Source organism: Haplochromis burtoni, unplaced genomic scaffold (genome assembly GCF_018398535.1).
Source record: "Haplochromis burtoni strain Fernald_Lab_line unplaced genomic scaffold, NCSU_Asbu1 Contig_91, whole genome shotgun sequence".
NCBI classification, from domain to species: Eukaryota; Metazoa; Chordata; class Actinopteri; order Cichliformes; family Cichlidae; genus Haplochromis; species Haplochromis burtoni.
In genome coordinates, this window is record NW_024582452.1 from 646334 (window position 1) to 670048 (window position 23715).

At 38.8% G+C, this 23715-nt stretch overlaps 1 protein-coding gene across 4 annotated transcripts in view; it reads right to left on the bottom strand.

Moving 5' to 3' along the window:
• Positions 1 to 372: 372 nt before the first annotated feature.
• The window catches only part of si:ch73-181d5.4, a 31690-nt gene continuing 8347 nt past the window's right edge, over positions 373 to 23715 (bottom strand). For all 4 annotated transcript variants that reach the window (XM_042222676.1, XM_005926160.2, XM_005926161.3 and 1 more), the window contains 10 exons: positions 10802 to 11336; positions 10223 to 10382; positions 10019 to 10135; positions 9776 to 9880; positions 9461 to 9617; positions 8738 to 9350; positions 8478 to 8631; positions 8279 to 8368; positions 7979 to 8174; positions 373 to 7829 (listed from right to left, as the gene is read on the bottom strand). In XM_042222676.1, coding sequence (XP_042078610.1) covers positions 1804 to 7829; positions 7979 to 8174; positions 8279 to 8368; positions 8478 to 8631; positions 8738 to 9350; positions 9461 to 9617; positions 9776 to 9880; positions 10019 to 10135; positions 10223 to 10382; positions 10802 to 11336 — 8153 coding nt within the window. In that variant the 3' untranslated portion in view covers positions 373 to 1803. The remainder of the gene's footprint in view (positions 7830 to 7978; positions 8175 to 8278; positions 8369 to 8477; positions 8632 to 8737; positions 9351 to 9460; positions 9618 to 9775; positions 9881 to 10018; positions 10136 to 10222; positions 10383 to 10801; positions 11337 to 23715) is intronic.

Below are 23715 nucleotides of genomic sequence, written 5' to 3' on the forward strand. Positions count from 1 at the left end.
AAATGAATAAAAGCATTTGCACCTAAAAAAAAATTAGCACAATAAAAAAATATCTTAAAGTCTTTAGATATATAAAATAACTATCTAGTTTGAACCTCGTGGGGTCCAAAACAGACTGTGTCTCATGTGTTAAACCTGTTATGGTCTGGTGAACTTTCCAGATTTACCTCATCTCCTGCTCTGAGCAACCTGGGATAGGTTTCCCCCACACAAATGACCCTACCTTCCATAAGTCGTTGAGAAAATGAATTAAATATATATTACAAAGAGAAAGAAGTTTAAGCACCACCCCTAACAGCACAACTGGCCAACATAGTACTTTTCTACATAACAAAAACTGTTCCACAATACTCATTCACATTGCAAAAACTGTAATGACTTCCTTATTTATTTTAAATAAAAGATTATTTCCAGTTGCAGTTCAAACTTTATACAGATTATCTCTTAAGACCTGAGAATAACACTACTATGGAAAACAGAGAAATTAATCCTAAGTAAAATGACAGAAAACAACAGAACAGCAGTAACAATGCTTGAGTTAAACTAGACTCCTGCAATACAAGTTTTATACATGTGGAGGGTTACAGAAAATATGTAGACCCACTTTCGCATATTGTGATTTCCACACTACCCAGCAAGAGGCCTCGAAAACCTAAAAACAAATTAAGTATTGCCTTAATTTGCCTGAAGTTTGAATCCATCGTGTGTGTGTGTGAATCAGCACCCACTTTACAAGACAACCAGTAACAATTAATACCTCAGAGTCATGAGTAATCTTTACAGTGATCAGAAGATCTGAAATGTTTCACCGAATAGTTTTAGCAGTTTGTATTTAAATAAAATAATCCAGCTTTTATGTCTCAGAATAATTTATTGCCATAAAGGTAGTAAAACTGTCACTTTTCTTTGATATGAGATTTGCTTGTTAAATTAACTGGTTTTAAGCTATCAATCTAAATGTGACAAAATAAGACTTCATATAAAGTGTGTTACTTTATTGACTTCTTGCATTCTAAAAGAAATGGAACGGGTCATTTTTAACCAACAGAACTACATAAAAGAAGATGAGAGCTACCATATTGACAGTCTGGCTATTAAAAAAACAAACACAGAAAAAAAACTGTACATTTTCTGTACAAAACATTTATGACTTTGTCAATCTACAAATACAAATAAAGTTAAATTTACAACTGAAAATTATATTTAGCAGGACTTTTACTAATAATCAAAAAAACAATACTAAAAGCATCTACTTTGAAAACAGAAAAACTACAACACAATAAACTTAAATGGTAATCTCTGAGCACTTTTCTATCAAGTTACAAAGTTGGATTTTTTGCATGGCTTTGCCTGTATGTCATATTAAAATTTAACAAGCACATGGGTAGTCAGTCTCAGTGAGAAAAGAAATACATTCATTGGGCATTATGATAAGGTATTTCTGTCAAGTCTAACAATGCTAAGCAATTTTAGATGTCTGATTCTTCAGCTTTAGGTCCTTAAAGGTCTGCATGTTTTTCCCAGTGACTAATCTGGCTCACCATTGCTTTAATTTCCAACACTGATAATAGAGGTTAATTGTTTGTTTGTTTTTAATTCTGAAACCCATTATTATTTTTTCCCTCAAATTGACCTTATCCTTTGTTTCTTCTTCCCTTATGATTGGACCTTCAGGTGTGCTATTTTCTTTCTTCTTTCTTACAAGCAGGTTTTACCCATTCTTTACATGTTATCAATTTACCTACATCTACTCCGCTCTGTCTGTTGGAAATGTGTTTTAGTTTCATGCCAAAATCCAAGGAATCATATTTTGGGGAAACGTATGAGACCTTCTTTTGGAGTGGGAAGTAAGGCACCTCTGTGTCTTTGAGGTCTTATGGCTTGCTGATTTTGTGGGTTTTCAAAACCAGGGAATGGTTTTCCTCCGCTATTTGGACCTGGGCCACGGGGCCTATTAAACTGTGCCAAATGTGGATCTCCAGGATGTTGGAATCTTGCAATGGGACGAGGACCTCTTCGTTCATTAATGGGTGTATGACCTCTCTGCCTGGGATCTCTCCCCCTTATATTTGGGCCCCTACTAACATAACCTGCCCCCCTTATATCTGACACCTGCATGTCATTATTTGGATCTGGCTCAGACCTAGTGTTGTCACCCCACCTACCAGGTCCATTTCTAAAATCTGAACGCTGAGGTGATGGCCCCCTGCTGTCTGTTTTATTGGGCCCCAAAGTTCTCATTTTTGGACCTCTACTTTCCCTTCTGAAATCAAATCCTTGTCTACCTGGTTCAGGATTTTCAGGTTCTACATTATGCCTTTCAGATCTTAGATCACCACTATCTGAAAATCTCCCATCACACCTTGGAGCTTCAATGCTTAGATTTCTGTTTGCAGGTCCTGGGGGTCCTAGATCTCGACCTGCTGGAGGTCTTCTATCAGGGCCTTCCATCTCAAATTGCCTCCTGTTTAGACATGAATTCATCAGGCCTGGACCTCCTCTGAGAGCCCCACGCCCTTCAATGTTTGGCCCTCTCATTTTTCCCCTGACATTTGGCAGCCTCCAGTCATTTCCCATATCTGGATGATTGTGCATATGTGATCCTAGCCCTGCTTTTCTGTCTTGTCCTCTATTGTCTAGATCTCTTTCTCCTGTAAAGAATTCCCCAGCACCCTCTCTATCAAGCTCTGTCCAATCATTTCCATGACCTCCCCTACTTGGCCCTGGGCATACCATATCTGGATTTTCTTCAACAGGCCCTGCACTTCTGCAGCCAGGAGCATTCCAGTTATGTCTACGACCCCTTACAGGTCCTTGAAATAACATACTGGGTCTATTCTGCATGGGACCTGGTCCACTACTTTCAGGGCCTCTCCATTCACTAAATAGGCCTTGATTAATATCTTCTTGGTCCTGTTCATCTTGACCCTCTTGGATAGGTCCAAATCCTCTACTAGCATATGTTTCCCAGTCATCCACTGAGCATTCTCTGTCTTGTCCTAAGAATTCTATATTGGTCCTTCTTTCATCTAACCTTTGTTCCTCTGTGTCTGGCCCTCTCCTCTCAGGAGCAGAACCCCAGAAGCCGGGCCCTGGTCTTCTAATGTTTTTCCTCATAGGCCTTCGACCTCTAAAGCTCTGGCCCAATCGATCAGGTTCTGGGGCATGGTAATCTGGGTTTTCTTGAATAGGTTCACACGCTACCCAGTCATTCCTTCCCCCATGTCTTGGATCTTCAGTATTTGAACTTTCATGTTTGTAGCCTGGAACTCTTAAATCAGGGCCATCTGATTTTCTCCAACCTGGTCTTGAGCCCTCCATATCTGGATATCTTTTTTCACTGTAGTCTGGACCTACTAGAGCTATTCTGTCAGGCCCAGGATCCACATCAGAACCTGGCCTTTCCACCCGCTGTGCACCAAATTCTGGACCCCTCCTATGAGGCCCAGGAATCTCCATATTTTGATACCCAACTTCTTTTCCACGACCCCTGAAATGTGGTCCACCTCGTCCTCTGTTGTGAGGCCCTAGATCTCCCACACCTGGACCAATTCTTTCAGGCCCAGCAACACCAATATGTGAACCTCTCCTGTCAGGACCCTGTCCACTTGTGTTTATTTCTCCAGGTCCTCTCCTTTCAGGTTCTTGGCTATGCATAGGAAAACTTGGTATTTCATTTATTGGCCCACTAAAATCTGGACCTTGTGAAACTCTGCCAGGCCCCATAGCAAGACCTCTACAATCAGACCCTAGCCTGCTGATATCAGGACCTCCAGGTCCTCTTCTCTCGGGCCTAGAACCTTCTATAGGTCCTGGTCGTCTATTCTCATGTCCAGGACCTTCGATAGACATACTTTCCCTCTCATGCCCTGGTCCTTTAAATTCTGGACACCCAGCCCCTCTCCTATTAGTCCCAGGATCCTCCATGGAATCTCTCCTTTCAATTCCTGGACCTCTACTATCAGACCCTGGACCAGCCATATCCAGACCCATCCTTTCACCCCAGGTTCCCCTGAAATCTGGACCGCCAGGACCCCTGATGTCATGTACTTTTTGCTCCATATGTGGACCTTTTTTCTCAGGTCCTAATCCTCTAAAATGTGGACCCACAGGACCTCTTCTGTCAGGTCCAGCAACCTCCATGGCTACACTTCTTCTTTTAGGTTCTGGTCCCACAAAATCTGAAGCCCCTGGTATTCCTAAGTCAGGTCCTTGATTGTCTATAATGGGGTCTATCCTTTCAAGTCCTCCTTCCATGAGGTGTGAGTCCTCTGGTCCTCCACTATTAAGCTTTGGATACTGCATGTTTGGACCTCTCATTTCAGCCCCTGGTTGTCCGAATTCTGGGCCTCCACTCCCTCCCGTGTAAGGTCCCTGGCTTTCCATGTTTGAACCTCTTCTATCAGACAAATGGACACTCCATTCATCTTGTACCAATGGTGCTTCCCTGACTGAATCTGACCCTCTCCAATGATCTCTTATGTCTGATCCTGGGCCATTCCAATCTGGAGCACTTATATGTTTATTTTGATTCCCCTTATCCCTTAGTCCTTCACCTCTCCAATCTGAATTCAACATGTTTGAATTAACTGCATCTGCATGACTGCCACCAAGCTTGCCAAAATCTGCATTTGTGCCATGTGGCTGAAGAGTACTTTTACGGGGGCACCTTTCTTCAAAAGCCATACTGCCATCATGTCTTGTCTTTGGAGGTCTTCCTAAGCCCATAAACAATGGACCTGACTCCCTCATCCCACTACTTACATCAGATCTAAAAATCTGACCTTCATCTTTATCTTTTTGTCCTCTACCACCTCCACTACTATCTGGAGCCATAGCTTCTACCTGTGGACCCCCAAATGTTCCCATTTTTTTCAAATCTTTCTTGATATCTATGTTTTCTGGCTCTGATCTATGTTCATTTGTCTTTGGACACTGTAAACCTTCCTGCACACAACTAACATTTTGGTTTCTCTCATTAACTTCAAACAGCCCCCTCATATCTGTATTTAGATGATACACAGCTGATAAAGAATCCCTTGGACCTGGACCAACATTACCAGGTGCAGATCTGTCAGACAAAGGGCCCTTCATGATGTTAACTTGTCTTTTGCGCTGGAGGCTTGCCTCTCCCATATACAAATTTGTAACAGTAGGTACAATATTTTGTGTAACATCAGGACTTGGGCATTTTATTTCTGGATTTACACCAGAAATAAAAGGCACACCAGCATTATTACTATCTAGTGCTTCACTTCTCATTTCTGAATCTCTCAAGGCTGGCCATGAACCAGTTATTACAGTATTTTGATGTTGAATACCTTGTTCTCTCATTCCTAAGATTGTACTTGGATTTGAATATCCTCCCTCTTGACCCTTTGTTTCTGAATGCTTGAAGCAAGGATTGTCTGCTAGTGTCTCATTATGTGTCTCTGTCAGACCTTGTCCCTTGGCACCAAAAGCTTTCAGATTCAATGCTCTAAAATCCATGCTTTTAATATTTGAGATCACATCTCCAACAGACACCATTGCTTGACCACAAATTGGCAAACAATTATTTTCAAAGACTCTAATATCTTCCCTTGAATCGCTGACTTCATCAGTTCTAACAGAGTCATTCTTTTCTATGCTGCTAGGTTTCACAAACTGTGGTTCTGGATCTGGGCTTTGGGGAGAATCTCGAATAGGTGGATCAATTTCTCTAAGAGGAATTGTACTGTCAAGTTTGCTGTGAAACAAATTGTCCTGTTTATAGAGTTTATTTTGCTGTGTCATATCATGGTCACTCAGTGAAATCTTTTGAAACTCCTGAAATTTTGGTGGTTCGGAAATCTCAAGCTTCACATTACATAGAGGTTCGTGTGAGTGTTTTTCAGAGCTCTCAACATGATTACACTCTGATTTTTGTCCATCTGGATCACTTTTGATTGTAACATGTGATATGTTACTCTCTTCAAATTGTCCAGCAGAGTCTAGAGAACTGCATGGAACACTTGCATGTTTTGATTTCTCAGGGACCTGAGGCAAGGGTCCTCTGTTCAGTTTTGGTGAAACTGACACAGATTCTGTTTTTCTAGAAGAAGATGGGGATCTTCTACGCCCAAGAGAATGCCGGCGTGTGGTATGATCTTTGCGATGGCGTCCCTGCCGTTCAGATGGATCTCTAACTCTGTGTCTTGACCTGTCTCTTTCACTCTTTCTGTGTCTATCCTTTTCTCTGCGTCTTCGGGACCGAGAACGAGAACGATGCTGTGACTGTCTTGAAGGACTTCTGTGGCGGTCCCTTTCCCGATGACTCCGCTTTTTTGGTGATGACCTTCGTTTTCTACTGTGGTATGAATTTGGAGACATACCCTTGTGAGAGCCACCATACCTTGCTCTAGGCACAGAGTCCATAGTTGTTACAGTTCCCCCCTTAAAAACATCATCTTGAATTTCATTGAAAAGTGATTCATCCTCAGGATCATAAGCTACATCAGAATCTTCAATCTCTCCAGCAGATGAATATTTGTCAGATTCCACACCTTTCTGTGTTTCATCTTGCTTTGCAACACCATCTGTATCATTTCCTAAATTTTTGACAGGTGTTGCGTCTTCTACTTTCACAGCTTGTGAATCCAAATTTGAATTGTCCACAGTCTCTGTAAGGGGGGTAGCCTTGTCTGTTGTTTCTGAAGATTTTGACTCTGTTTTTATAATACCTTTCTGCAGAGAGGACAGTTGGTTAAGCGGCAAAGATTTTTGTGGGGGAGACATAAGTGAATCCGAAACAGAAAAGTGAGCCATGAACATTCCCACAGCCTCTCTCTGCTGACGTAGTGCTTCCTCCTGCTCTTTTAACTGCCGTTTTTGCTCTTCAATTTGTTTATTGAGTTCCTCAAGCATCCTCTGTTGTTCACTTAGTGTTGCAGCTGAGACAACCACTGTGCCCGTAGGGAGTTGTGGCATGACTGCAACTGGAGCAGAAGCTTGTGCTGGGGAAGAAGTGGAAACCGTCACTGGGCATGATGGAGAATCAAATGTTTGAGTTGTAACAGGGGGCTTTGCTACAGGAGTATTACTTTGAATATCTTCAAAGATAGTGTCGTCCTCTGGATCATAGGCCACATCATCTTCCACAAAGCTTGATAATGCTGGGGCATCAGCTTTAATTTTTTCTGTGGTCTGTGGAGCAACGGTTGCATATCCCATTGCTGGATCATATTCTTCCTCTGGGTCATATGGTCGGTCAAAGTCATTTTCATCTTCAATCTCCTTGGCTTTGGTTTTGTGTCCATACTGTTGGACAATTGGATCCACCACTGATCCAGAAAGCACTGGGTTCTTCTTAACAGTTACTGTTGTTTTTGTAGAACGTCCATCAGAGACAGTGGAGTCAGCCTGATTACTACGAAACAAGGTACTCAAGATTGTCTGTAGTGGTGTCTTATCACTGGATGCAATAATGGGATTTTTATCAGAGCTGCTGTTAAAGGTGGACTGTGTTGCAGCAATAGTGGCTGAGGTAGAAACAGAAGGGGCCGCTTTAACGGAAGTTAATAGAGATGGTATGGTGACTGAGCCAGAGGAGGAAGAGTCTGTTGGTGACCCAGGGCATGATGGTGAACCAGGAGGGGTGGTACTAGCAGGAGTCTCTGGATCATAGGGTTGGAATATCTCCAATTTGTCAGAACCGTAAAGGACTGGTGGTTTTGGGATCCACATAGGGTCCTTGGACATATGAACTTTGGGTCTTTTGTCTTCCATTTCCTGTGGCAAACTTCCTGGACGTTTGACCTTCTGGACGATTGCTAGACCAAGAAGAAGATTGGGGCGGTTTCTTTCAAGTCCTGGAAAAAAATTAGATAACACATTAGAAAACACACTAAGTCTAACAACTCTCTGGTATGGTTTTGGTATGAACCCTCACATATTCAAACATATAAAACAGAAAAATGTCAATTATTTATGAATAGGCAACAGTCAAAGCATTTCACACCTGGTCCTTCAAGAGGTTGTAGCATAGATGGGATTGGTTCCTTTGCACTGAGTGGGACAAGGTATACATCTTTGATGGAACGGCTGCTATTGGCGACCACACCGAAACGACCTCTGCTGCTGAAATAGGAAAAAAGGGAGACATAGGCGACCTCCTCTTCCTCTGTTGCAGGGTGAAACCGGATCACACATAACTCCTAACAAATACAAAGCAAACAAAAGTGCATGTAAAATACTGATGTAGCCTCAACATTATTATATGTGGTAAGATGCAAAAAGAAATACAGTATATTCTGCTTGCCTTTGTAACTGAGGTCTTTAGTTTTGCAACGTAGTCCCACACTGTTTGAGGCATGATTCGTCCTCCAATTTGTATAGTGTCAGGTAGATCCTATACAAACCACAAAAATAAATGCTTTTTATATCTCCACCCAGTGACAATTATAAATCCTTTTGATATAGCCAGTAAAAAATGTAATTAATATCATGCATTACAATACCGCTTTAAGATTTTCAGCAGATCCTGACACCAGATATCCCTTGGTGACAAACTTGGCTACAGTGAGCATGTTTAGAAAACCCTTCCACAGTATTTCCTGCTTTGCCAGGAACTGAGTTGTCTCACCATCAGCTGGAGATTCAGAGATCACGGTTCTGAAACAGAAACCACAACAATCACATGTACACAATGCCCAGCTTCTGGACAAATTTAAAAACAAAAACAAAAAGCAAAAAAACATTGGCTTGGAGTTCTTTATACCTCGAGCGTGGTCCATAAAGTCTGGGATCAGCAGTGGAAGATGGCTTCATTAAGATGGATTTAGGTACTGTTTTGGTTGGTGGTAGTGATGATGCTACGTTCGATGCAATGTTTTCTTTAACAAGAGCATAAGGAGCTGCCCGTTTATGAGTTGTGTTACTGGAACCAAAGATGCTACTAGACGAAGCTGAGAACCTGTTTGCAGTGCGGGGATCACGACGCTGTGTAATGGTTACCGTGGAAACGGGTGGGACCAAAACTGGTATATATGGTCTTTTTGGTGCAGTAGCTTTAGAGGTATCTGGAGTTGGGGATGCAGGGGACTCTATGGTAGGAGAAGCAGGAGATTCTAAAGTGGGGGAGGCTGGAGAATCCATTACAGGAGAAGCAGGTGATTCCACTATAGTCAGTGCAGCAGAATCAATATTGAAATGGGATGAAGGGTCCAATAGGTTGGATGCTGGAGAATCCATGTCAGGAGAGTCAGGTGGTGCCAGAAGTGGGGAGTCATCCCCTGCAGACTTTCTCCAAGATGGTTCGTGCTTATCTCTGGATACAGATAGCTTGGATTTTTTCTTTGCAGGTTCCTCCTCTTCCATAGGTTGCATTTGGCCTTTAGGAAGGAATGACAAACTACTTTTAAAAATCTGAATTTAACAGCTAATCAGCAGATAATGATGTCTAGTAGTTTTTACATTTATTCTCATCGTTTTTTAAATTTACCTGTGCATATCTTGCATTTTAGGTCAAATAGATGAGTTTTGTGCTCTGATGTTGTGTCTTTTAGCATGCAGGCAAGAACATCTGGCACTGCATTGGCCAGGCTTGTTTGGCTTGCCCTGGGCTTGACTGCAGGAGCAGGAAGACTTCTCTTCTGTTCCTGTAAAGCAACATATACCAACACAAGAACACAAAAAATAATTCTTAGTCGATGTTGATGTAACGCGTCATGAAAAAAAATATGATGTAAAAGACACAGCATAATCACCATAAAAACTGTATATCCAACTGTTTAATTTAAATAAGATAGGTACGTACCATGCTATCAGGTTTTCTGTCAGATTTTGCAGGATTCAAACTGGGTAAATCAACCTTAACTGCTTCAGGCTTTGGCAAACTTATTTTAGCAGCTGTATCCTTAACCTAGAAAGACATAAGGAACCATTTAAGATAATCACTTATGACAAAAGCATTGGCTGATCTTTATCAGGCCTGATATCAAGTAGAAGCATACAATACAATTTTATTTCACTGATATGGTTTATGACTAATATTATTTACCACTGTTGTTTCTTTCACACTTGGCTCAGGTGCCTTGGTAGCCTGCATATCCTTCTGGCTCATCCTAACTAGTCTGAAAGGATTGATATCGCCATGTACCACACAGTATAACAAGCCCTAGAAGACATAAAGAAGTAGATTGTCAATTTGATTTATATTTATATGTACATAAACTAAAATTGGTGTTAACAAATTTCAACATACCTTGTTTCTTGGGTCTTTTAGGTTGAACATTATAGTTCTGTACTTGTTCATGTATTTGCTGTCTGTGTTGCGAAATATGTCAAACATCTCCATCTCAATGCTTGCAACAAGCTTTGCAGCTTCGCTCTCAGACATCTCCAAATCCTCACATTCACACACCCTTAGCAAATGGAAAAAGAAAAACAGTTAGTCCAGAAATGTGCTGTTTTTCAAGACTGAGAGACATTTACTGCAAAAATTTAAAGCTTAGTTTGAGAAAACTGTTAAATTGTCTAGGACACTTATTTACACTGTGTTGGTAATGCTACTTAATAACCAGTCACCGAGATGAGAATGATTCTGAATTGTGGAAGGCAAATAAAACAAATGTTGGTTCCCTCAGCGCAGTTCATTACTGCATGCTCAAGTGTCATTTTTAAAAAACAAAAAGATACTATACTTACATTTTTTTTCTACTAGACCTATTATTATATGTTTTTAATAATCTCATGTTACATTTACTCCCCCAAAAAAGCAGAATATGTGCAATAAAAAAACCTAAGGCTGTGACTTTCATTTAATCAGTGATATAGTTCTCACCTTTTGAACAGGATGCTGGTGAGAGAGCGCTGGATACTCTGTCTGACCTGGTTATTGGGTTGAGAGGGCCTGGAGGAGGGTGCACTGGGTGCGGGTGGCACCGGCAGATTTCGGGTTTCATTCAGGGGTGTGGGGGCTGAAGACAGCTTCTGGCATGATGCTGAGACTAATGTGTGGCTTGATGGAGACTGAGATCCAGACTGCTTCTTTGGTATAACATATGTGGTCTTCGTTATCATAAGAGCCCCAGTCTCATGATGTCTGCGCGCTGAGGTGGTTGGGGACGATGTGGCTGGAGTCGGGCTAGATTTTTCTGGGGCGGGTGTTATTAGGGGATCTGATTCTGATGACTGCTGCTTTGGCAAGTCACTGTTTACAGTTTCCTTTGCTCCTTCTTCACAGTGGCTTTGTGGCTGGGCTGCTTCAGTGGTAGGTTTAGAAAGGAGACTTGCATCTAGTGAAGGGTCTTCTGGAGATTGTGCTGAAGGAGATACAGCTTCCTTCTCAGCCTCTACCTGTTCACTGTCCTTATTAGCTGTTAGGGGAAAAAAGCACAAGAGGCCATTCTGTAAATATGAAGAAATCTCTCAGAACAGTCTATCAAATAAATCTAACTGTGATAAGAACCAACATGGCACACTAGATAAACAAATAAGTGGCATCTTAAAAAAAAAATAAAAAAAAAAATTTCTTACTGCAAATCCATGAATAAAAAACTGGTCTTGCACCCCATTAACTGCTCAGATACTAAACAGTAAATATAAAGATTTACAAGTTCTGTATCAGATTCAGAGTCCCATCTATAAGATTCGGATTCAAATTGCCAGATGTGTGAATAAACTTGTAGTTCATATGGCCAGATAATAATAGGTTAGGTAATTTAAAAAAATTCCTTTTGGTGATTTTATGACTGTAAAATTAGAAGAGGCAAAAACTGAATTACAGGCACAGAGACTCACAAGTACAGGCTCATGAACATTTAACATAAACTTGTTGTTTAAAAAAACACAAACTTTATTGTATAATACATCAAATGCTTCCCTACAATGATATTAAGGAAACTTATAGCACTTCTTAATTTGTTTTTTTGTTTTTTTTAGATTAACCAATTCAGCCTGGTTAAACATACTCTAAATGATAACAAGGTAAAATGTTGTACTTTGGAGCTACAATGATTAATCCAAGAGCAGTTTAGGCATTTTAAATTTGCATGTACAGCTACACTTAATATTTGCTTTTCAGCATCATTAGCACTGCCTGGCTTTACTCTCCTCACTGTTTGCAGTGAGAAGTCTTGCATTTATCTTAATTTATTTGTTTATTTTTTAGTTTTGCATTAAAAAACAACAACAAACTGAGCTAAAGTTCAAACAACTCTGAATACACTGAGTTTTATGTGTTTAATTTTTGGTTGATCAAATATCAAACCTTAGTAAAATGTGTTTTTATATGCTATTGTTGGGGCAATCACCCATTTTATTTATTTATTTATTTTTTGTAGATGCTGAGTTCACAATAAAGCCCAGTATAGGCGGATATTTGAAATCTATTGTGGAGAAGTCTTTGTTTGCTCATTGCTCCATGAATACTTTCATTCTGGCATATAACTATATTACTCTGTCTATCCAGAGTAATGCTAGCAAGTGAACTGTATATGTGCAGTTATTGTTTTCCGGTTCCACTCACTGGAAGAAAAAAGAAAAAGATCCTTTTTTGTATACATCTATATTCCATGTACATTTTGTATGACTTCAGTACTATGTGTTTGGTAACTCTTGTACAAAAAAAAGGACAGACTTTCCAAAACCTCTGCACTCCTGGGGTGTATTTGTTTTCCTCTCAAAGGCTTTTTAAAATTTATCAGCAATTATTGTTTACTGTGGAATGCTGAGGCATTAAAAAAGCGTGTTGAGTCTCATGAACACACTTCACATTTATCACTATGAATGAGAATTAACCACACAGGCATAGTTCTGTGATTCCAAACTACTGAAAAATAGACCCAATGTATCATTTATATTTAGATTACAAATTTCACATGCACACAAAATGTTTGATAAATGTGCTTTAGAGTTCTGCTATAAGGAGGAAAATCATAATCTACTGACTTCCTGTGCCTGACATAATAACAAGTTCTTCCAAATAAAATTTCATAAGAAAAACTAACATCAGATCTTCATAAATCACACTGCCTGCTACTGTGTATTGGACTTGCTGTGTAAATAGCTGTCTGTGCATAAGACACATACAAATAGCTCTGATACATTAGTGCAGAGCCACTGGGATAATAAGCAAAAACATTACAATATAAAGCCAGTTGTATTGATGAGGATGTTTCCAAAAGGATGTTAATAATCCAGCCCAAAACCTGAACTTGGTATTGATATAAAGTTAATTGTTGCTATTTATGAATTACAGCTGAATGAAATGACAACATTTTATGTTAGCTCAACCAAAGACAACCAACAATAAAGGCTTGTGTGTAAACCTGTATAATCAAAGTGCCCCTGAGGACAGGTAATGTGACTATTACAGGTTATTCTAAATAGTTAATCCCATATTTAACCATGCTAATAATTTTTAAAAATGATTGATAATGATTTTACTATATTTATTATACTTTTACATATTTAACTTCAGTTTTATTGTGAGAGTAAATTATTTTTGTTCAACAGCTAAAACACCAAAAAAAAGAAAATATATGCAATTTGTATTGCATATATAAATTGATAAACTGCACAAGTGCAATAAAACATCCCAGCTTTGCATACTACTCTGTTAGGCAAAACTTTTTAAATTGCTATTTATAAACACAGCTTTTGAACCCTAACACAAATAATGCGTGCATTTTTCAGCCTTTCCACTTATAAAACTGATGAATTTTATGCATAACATATAATACACTGGTCCCATTTGGAATATCAGACAAATACCATCCAACTTCTGCAAGACCACACAAAGTCCTGTTGAGGTTGTATGGTGTGCTTTGGAAGTCTTAATGTTCACATGTGGAAGTGTTTGAGTATTTATTGTGGGATTAGGACAGATGGCACAGTGTAGCCTCAGCTTAGCAAGAATAGGAAAGATGAGCTTTTTTAGGTCAGTGTATGGCATGACCATTATTATGAAGCAGGAGGCTTAAATCAATGCAATGTGAAGGAAATCAAGGAGATTTTGTATGAGTAATGTAGGCTCTTAACCTTGGATTATAAGGTGCCTTGAGGTGACTTATTGTGAGTTTGCACTACATCAATAAAAAATTAAATGAACAGAAAAAGTGAACTTCCAGAAATGATGAACATTATGGTTAGAAAACCCAAATTGCTAAAAGAAACAGGAAACAATGACACATCTTCAGAGAGACAGGAAGCACCGTAGATTGTAAAAAGAATTTGGAAAAGCAAGAAAATAAAAGATCAGGGATTTAGTGCGTCATCTGCAGAGATTTTACTGCTTTCTTTTGTCCACTGTCAAGCAGAAAGGCTTAAGACAAAATGAACAATGTAAAAAAATAAGGATAGAGCAAAGGAACAAACATGCAAGTGAGTCACTTCTATGAGCTAAATCATGAAGAATCTTTATTTGTGTGATTAGGCTACTGTGTATGTGAGTCAAAGTGAGAAAGAAACAAGCATTTGCCACAGTGAGTAGGTGCAAAGTTATGATGCAAATCTTTTTCAGTTGTTCAGAACACATATCTATGAAACTCCTTATTTATTGACTAAAATTAAGAATGTCGTCACTTTAGGTATTTGTGCTGAAGTTTCAATAAATGTTCAGCAAGGGAGTTTTTCAGTCACAAACTTTGGTCATCTGAAGGTACATTTCTGCTTTAATCCTGTTCTCATCCTTTGCATAATTTCCACTGTCCCATACCGTCAGACGTCATTATAATGAAAAGGAACACAAACACCAACCGATTAACACCTTGACATTCAGGATCCTCATGAGGACTTAAGGCAAAGGTTCCATCTACTATTTCTTTGATTAACCTAACCACTATCAGATGAGGTGTCTTCATAGTGTCCTACTATTAGTGAAAAAACAAGAGTGGGCCAGGTGTCAACAACTGATATTTGCTGCAGACTTCAGTAAAAACAGCTTTACTTATCCCTGCTCACTATACGTGTTAATTGTAAATATTGCTTTTGTTGTTTTTCTGGTGTATTTACTGACAGATGTACTAAATCTGTCAGGAAATCAGTTATTGCACTGTGAAAAACACAGAGCGTCGATGTGGCAGCTAACTGCAGTTGGCTTAAAGTTTAAATAGCAATGAATCAGTATCTAGCTCCCATGAGGTCGTTTTGAAAGCTGCACCACAGGCATACCCAAACACAACCTGACAGCAGTCCCCCCTTTTTCTGTCAATGGACTTGAGGTAGAATACTTAATATACACTGATTTGGCAAAATATCATGACTACTGTCAGGCAAAGTGGGATATAACTAGGGGGCAAGTGAACATTTTTTATCCCCAAACTTGCTGTTTTAGAATTAGGACACATGGGTAAGAGTAAGGATTGAGTTTTGATCAAAGTCAAATTGTGATGGCTAGATGACTGGGTAAGAACATCTCCAAAACTGCAGCTCTTGTGGAGAGTTCTGGGTCTACAGCAGGCAGTATCTATCAAAAGTGATTAAAGTAAGGAACAGTGGTGAACCAGCAACAGGTCATGGGAGGGCAAGGCTCACTAATGCATTTCGGGAGTGAAAGTTGTTCCATGTGGTCTGTTCCAACAAACAAGCTCCTGAGGCTCAAATTGTCGAAAAAGTTCATGCTGGTTCGTACAGTACATTGGAGTTTGTTGTGTAATGGGCTGCATAGCCACAGACCAGTCAGGGTGCCTGTAGTGACCCCCCTCCACCGCCAAAAAGCAGAACGTGACCAGCAGAACTAGACCACAGGGGAATGGAAGAAGGTGGCCTGATCTGATGAACCACATTTTATTTTATATATACACTGTGCAATTTTTTCAGTCGCGTTATTCAGCTCCTGCTTAAATTGTACGATTGAATCGCAGGGGTTAGAAGTTCATGGGTCCCTATTCACGGTCTCACACTATACGGCCCGATGCTCTGATGCGACCTGAGTGCTCACACTGTGCGTCTATAACATGAGATTTATAACACAAAATCTGTCACTTGCTCTCCCCCTCGTTCTGTCTTTCACTCACACAGACACACACACACCACCACCATCAACTTTGCTATATTGCTAATGAAAAACATTGACCAGGCAGCTGCAATTGAGCAGCAATGTCCATCCAACTCTTTTCATGGTTGATGCGGTCGTGATAATTTTGTGAGGCCACATTGAAAAGTTCTACGCGCTGCGCTGCCATGCTACTCCGTCTTTTTCACTTCCATTTCTGTGTTTGCGCGTGCGCAATGTGAGAGTTTGCGTCGAAACCCTCACGAGGGGGCGACAGGATTTCAAACAGGTTTGATTTTCTTGTGACCATATGATTGCTGATCGGGAGCTGATCATGAGGTTTTAATCGCTTCTCGTTATCCCATGTATACAACACGATGCATGACACACAGGTAAGGCCGAACTCGGGGCGATCCCCAAAACGGTCGCACGACTGAAAAATAGTCTCGAAATGGGCCAGTGTCTCAAAATCGCACAGTGTATGCCCAGCTTTAGGCAGTAGCTCATAATGTTATGCCTGATTGGTGTATTTACTAACAGCAACAGATTTACCAAGTTATTATCATAACTTTTTGTACCACTCTTTTTTTCTTTCTTTTTTAGCCAGACTGGTGTAATAATTTCCTTTTCTATTCATTTTGTAATTTTTCCAAGCAGGATATACTCATCCATCACAAGGCCCTGTCAAAATGGATGCATCTGATTTTTTTATTTTAAACACAGTGCGATTTCTAATTTAACTATATTTTTTACAGCATTATTCTTAAGCATACGAATCCATCTAATCCAGGGGTGTCAAACTCAAATACACAGTGGGCCAAAATTCAAAACTGGAACAAAGTCGCGGGCTAACGTTAATATTTATTGAAATATATTTATTCCTCCAGATATAAGAATGAATCTTTTCTTATGGACTCAAACACGTTTTGCTGAAAAACTGAATATGGAACAAGCAAAGCTTAATACTAAACAATATATATATTAGCTGTATAATACCAGTAGGCCAGCTCTGATAGTAATTTGGTATGGCTTCGCGGGCCAAATGTAAGTAGGCTGCGGGCCAAAATTGGCCCGCGGGCCAGAGTTTGACACCTATGATCTAATCCATCCATATGCACAAAGAATAAGATAAAATAACAATGAATGTAATGATTTTTAAATAATTATTGTAGGTTCTTTACCTTACAACATAAAGTGCGACAAGGCAACTATTGATGTGATTTGGCGCTATATATAAACAAAACTGAATTGAATTTAAATCTTAGTTTTTTTTCCTGCAATGACTCCAGCACTAAGAAATTATTACAACAATGCAATTAAGTGTTATCTGTAAAATCAACTTTTGCTTTAGCTTTATTCCCACTGCACAAACCAAATTTTTCTTCTCAATAAAACCTTTGAGTAGCTGAGATACAAACAATATACTGCATACACTGTATATACTTTTTATTTAAATTAAGCGATTAGTCTAAGTAAAAATATAATAATCCTGTTATTGAAATTGGGTCAGTCTTCTTTTTGAGGTTCTCTTTTCTTACATCTCTGGGTTTTCAGCACTGCTGCTATTTTTAAGTCACCCGTTGGAAGACCACTTGCATGTTGACATTTGTGATATACAAATGTTTTAACTTGAACCCAGGTTCTAAACATTAATGTATTACAAATTCAGACTGTGACCATCAACACGCAGAGTTCTGGAATGAACTTAAATAATTGCACGCCATTATGTGCCAGTACACATTTTTTTTAAGCAACACAATCTTTGCTCGCTGCAAGTTATGCACTTCCACAAAATGAAAATCAAATTAAAGGATAACTGTAATATGGTTGGGTGATTTCCTCCACAGTCCAGATGCCATACTGTTGCTTTCGGCATTGCTAATGGCCAGTAGCATACCCTCAATAATGCACACTGTGTAGCCCAAGCAGGAGAAGAGGGCACAGGTGAAAGAGAAACACACACACCGGGAGTACATTTTTGGTCCAGCTTGTGTTTTGTGTGTAAAATATTTCATCTGTCACACTTTCATTCTTCAACTGCCTAGTCCTAGACAGCTGAGTCCAGCAGTCGAAAAATACAGATCTTTTCTCATTTGATGATGATGGTTGAGCTTCATTGCTTCAGTGACTTCAAAGCAGCACAGAAGTCCAGACATGTACCTGTTTGTGTGCACCCAAGCATGCTCAGATACCTGTGTTGCAAGTGTCGGCTATATGTGGAGGTGCAAAATGAACCAAGAGCGAGGCAGATTCAATTTTTTATGAATCTCATAATAATGATAATTTAATGCATTACTTGGGAAATGAGATCTGTGAAAAAATGCCTTGACCTGAGAGCTATAGCTGCTCACTTTGCCCATAGGTGATCTCTGACATCCATCACCACAACCCTATACTGCTGACATACTGGACAAAGAACTGGTAAGGAGTACAGATGCACAAGTGCTAGGGAACTAAATGGGACTGAAAATAGCATCCGCATGGGAAGACGTCTGGATATGGGTCAGATGATGATCTTGAAAATGTGTTTCAGTCTTTAAAAGAACCTGTTGAGGCCTCGAAATTAATTTAGTTTCTAGCACCTTGTTGGGAGAACATCCAAGAGGAGTTGAAACTTTCAGAAATGGCGACAGTGATGAGTTCTCCAATGTGTTAAAAACTGTGTGGCAAATGATTGAACAAATTATGAACCAAATGCAAAGATTGGAGATTTTCTCATTTACGATACATATAACTGAAAAGTTCAGAGAAAATCTTTGTACACAGGGGACAAATCTAAAAACCAATACTAATCTTCAGATCCTCTGGCTGCCTGGATCAAAAATATTCCATAGTGCAAAATATTGTGATCAGAGTCACACCCAAATTGCAAGCAAACATATTCTGACCCTGCATTAACAAATACGAAAAAATAAAATAAAAAAATTCTAACTTAAAAAAAATAAAAAATAAATGTGAATCATGGAATTGGCATGCTTTGGACGAAGAAATAGAGCATCCATTAGAACTGTCATATTTATCAATGGTCAGCTTCTACTTAAAGGGTAAAATGGTGCACAATGGGTGGCTAACTTACACATCTGTGACCAATATTTGAAAGTTCTGCAGCAACATATACTGCTTGAGGCTTGCTCATTGCAGTAAGACATTACCAAGTCACATTATGCAAGCACTACAACAGCATGTCTCCTCTGCAGTGTGGCAGCTTAAAAAAAAATTAAAAGATCAAATGATTTTCCCTTAGTTTCCAGTTTTAAAATCAAATATTTTTTCTCAACTTCAAATAAATTAGATTAAAGAAGAATCACAACGTTTTTGGAAATGACACTACCCTAATTTGATTTTATGAGGCGAGAAACATAATTAAGTTGGACCCAGAAGAAAATTTAAACTGTAAACTTCCTCCTCACATCTTTAAGACTCACAGAGTAGAATTTCAGTAATTTAATACATTTATAATCAAGTTGTGTTTTAATGATGAATAACATGCTGGGCTATTTTTCAATCAAGCTATTCCCTTCTGGTCATTAAACTTTTTTTTTAAACTAAGACGGCATAATGTTACTGATCTTTTCACGTTCCCAACACAAAATCAAAATAGGGGTAAAGTAGGTTGAGAGCACTTCACACCAAATTTCACTGAACAAAAAAACCCCAAAACCCAAAAGAGTTTAAAAATGTTTGTAAGCTGCGTTTCTAAATATCTCCTTTCATAAATAAGAGATTATTCAGCACTGTTCTGCTATACATACTTACATACATACATACACACACACACACACACACACACACACACCTTCAGGAGAAGAAAATAGTGAACGCTTCAAACACTGCAACTATAGGTATGCTAGCACATGTTTGTTTTTTGATGGAAAAAAATCATTTAATTTCTTCAAAATGATAATACTTAAAATAATATTCAATAATAAATACTCTAGGTTACTAATTCTCTGCTATCACACAAGAATGTCAAGAAATCTCCACACTGAGCAGATGTCAAAAATGTAAACTACTCAGAACATCAGCAGTGTTCTTTCCATGGTTGCACATTATTTGTTTGGCCAGTAGAGGGTGCTTGTGTTTTACAATTAGGTTTGAGATGGTATTAAAAAGATTCGACTGTTGGAAAAAACACACTGAATATATACAGGCCTTTTGAAGCATGCAAGACAAAACTAAAGAGGTTTAAGATGCAGCCCCGAAAATAAAATAAAAATGAAAAAAAAAACCTTCAATCCGCTGAGGCAAAATTTCTCAAAATGGAATTTAACAATCAAGTATTTGTGCTCTGATTCAAATTAAATATAATACAGCCCCCTCTTTTCTTGATGTAAACAATCAAACTAATCAAAAGTCTTTCCCTCAAAAGCTACACTACACACCATAAGGTTGCAGCTTGGTGCTCAACCTGAAAACAGTGAAGTCTATGAGGACATATAGCTATAATTTTCACACATGCAGCGCAGCTCCCAAACTTTTCTTAACACAGCCCAGCAGAGGTGGATGGGAGAATGCACATAAATGTCCAGCACAGCTGGATTGAACATAAATTTTCTTCAGCCTGCCAGCTCCCTTTCCAAAGTCTGTGTGATGTCTGATTGCAGGCAGGTGAAAATGGCACAGGCAACGATTAAATGCATTCACAGTTTGTGAGTGGGTGTCATGTTTGTGTACACCATTCCCAGGCAGCTCCTTCGTCCAAACCAAGCAGAATATTTTCAGAAGTGAGAAAGCATGAAGCAAACTATGACTATACATGAAGCCTGCTGAGTGCTACTTATGAATAAAGGATAACTTTGGATAATATTTGGACCTCGTTCTCCTGAAACTGTCTGGGCAACATGTGTGGTAATATCCTAAGAAATACTGTGGGGGAAAAATGCTTGCATGCCCGTATGTTATCCAGAAAATCATTCAGGTCTCATATGAAAGCATTTGTCATGTGCAAGCTTTATGAATACGAAATATCTGGTATTCATGCTTACTTCGTGACATGTGTTCAGAGGAGTGGGCTGAAAGTTGGATGCTGGTTTGGGAAGTTTGGAAAAGTAAGAAATATACTCTAAGCAAGAGCTTCACTCAGATAACGTCTGATACAATTCATTACCATCATCACAAAAATCATGACACCCATTGAATCACTCATCCATCACATCATATGTGTGTGCAGCTACACAATCAATTGAAAAGCTATAATTACTAATTAAAGGCTTCTCCAATCAGAAAGGTTATTCAGGGAAATATTATTACATACTCTTAAAGGTTACAAGTGTAAAGAATGGATGGAGACCACAGACCTTGTCCCTTCCTGCAACTCCAAACTGATCATAATCCAACAAGGCTTTGCATGTTCAGCTTCATTGGTTTTGTGTTTTGTCATGTGTGACAAGATGTGCTATGACACAAGTATGACAGGGACTACTGCAGCAGACCACTCAACTCCATCAGAGTTTTGAAAGAAAAAAAAAAAAAAAAGGCCAAATCCATTTGTACAAGAAAAATAAAGCAGGTAAAGAATTTTTTATCCAGATGCAGTCACTGCTCTAAATCAAGACTAATTACTGCAATGTACTATAGCATTTTTTGTCTTCATAGTCATAATTATCTTCAACTGAAAGAGTTCGATTTATTGTATGAATGTTGTTTTATTTATTGCTTATTTTCATAGTGTGTACTATTTTAGAGGCACCTACAGAAGTAGCACATCTATTCGATGTATTTTATAATTCAACAAGGAATTCCAATTCTAAACGTTTTAACTTAAGAAATATATGTTAAAATGGATTTTTATGCTTTGCTGTTTTCCCTGCCTACTGAGCAATAAACTTGAGACAGAACCTGTTGTAAATAGCAAACTTTTTGCGATGAATATGGTCTTAGGTCAAGTTGATCAAATGTGTAGCAACAGTGATAAACGCTGCTCAAGATAAATAAAAAAATAAAAAAATCATAGCTGGTCACATTTTGGTTCTGTATTGTTTCCTTTGGTGTTTTAAGAACTATTATTTTTTCTATGAATGTATCTGTGTGAAAACAGACGCTTCAGACACCCAAACTACGGACCCTTTCTCTCTTTTTTTCATTTTAACAATGCCATGCACTGACTTCCAGCAGTACAGAAAAACTTCTTTAAAGCATTTTGGCTCTAACACAGAACTTTCATCTCTTTCCAAAACAAAAATAAAAGAATTATCAATACACGAAGCAATACTACTGTTCAGCGTACAGACACTAGACTATTTCGCCTGCTTTTGAGAGTGTTTGTGAAACATTATGCGGTTTAATTTGCTTGGTAGTGCACTATGCATTTTTCAGAGCAGTGCTAAAATTCCAAAGAAAAAATGGGATACGAATGATCACCTTTTTGGATTGGTGTATCTGAGAGCAAAAATGCTAACTTGCTGTTCCATGTACTGTATCACCAATAATGAAAACTAATGGGACACAGATGGAAAACCTATCTGATTTCATTTACTATCCAAAGGAAACCCCATCCATTCCATCACTGTTCGGCAACTATGAAGAGGTTCAACATCCATGAACCATGCTTTCAGCTTTGCAATAACATGCTCTTTCCTTTGGTTGTTAGGTTACATGAAAGAGGTTACATCTTTCTGAAAGGTGCAGATGCTTATTGAGGGGACAGCTAGAAATGCAATTTGTTATATATACACTGATGTAAAAGAAATTCTGCATACCAAGTGGGAACAAAGAAAAAAATTTTGTCTTCTAATTTAGGAGTACCAATATAATTAATATGATTAGAAACCACAGCGAGAGATCCCTGAGAGTACTTTGATGGTGGGCGGGGGCAATCCTCAACAAGCTCCTCCTTACACAAAGGTAAAAACCATATGAGTTCAACGTTCCATTTCTGAGTCGGCTCATGTTGCAGCAATGGAATTGTGCAGAATATCATCACATTAAGTGACACCACAGTTCAACAGGTCATAATTGACTGCTGCCATCACAATCACCCTGAGGAAAAACTGGTGAAAAATTATGTCTCAGCCTGCATCACTGTCTGATCTCTATCCCACTGAGACACTGTGTGGCACAGAACAAAAGCTGGAGATATGACTCCGAACCATCAGCTTTTGCCAGCATTGTGCCAGTGATCACACAGCTCCACACATTCAGAGGCCCCATGAGGCATTAAGCAGTGGCTACCACCAGTGATCAACCAGGTTTCCGATGGGCTGCTGGGTAGCTACTGTAAATTGAGTTCATGTTTTCAAGAAACTTACTGTTTTGATCTCTTGAGTTGTTTTGTGTGTTTGTGCAAGTGTGTAGAGTAGACTTCCTTTGCCATCAGTATATATGCGGGCTTAAATTTCATGCTCCCATCTTTCTCCCTCTTTTACCTATTTATATCTTTCAAAATGTGAGAAAGACATGATATTGTTATCTTGTCATAACCAGACTATTTTAATCTCGACATTTGTTGTTTTCACCTTTGTGTTTTTTAGTCTGTTGAGTAATATTGCAAAATTTTAATTTTGATAGTCCAGTCAAGTTGGGCCAGAGCCCAAAGTTCACAAAATTATTAATTAATTATTGTTGTTAATGTGTATAAAATTGTAAAGAAATATGGTTTGTACATGTTTGAAAGAGCAAAAAAAGAGTGTAGGGATTTAAATTTTTAAGTTAAATGTGGGATAACATGGCCTAAGTAAGGCCATTTAACACGATGAATGTACCAGGTTTTAAAAAAAATTAATTTATAAAAAAAAAAAAAAAAAAAAAAAAAAAAAAAAAAA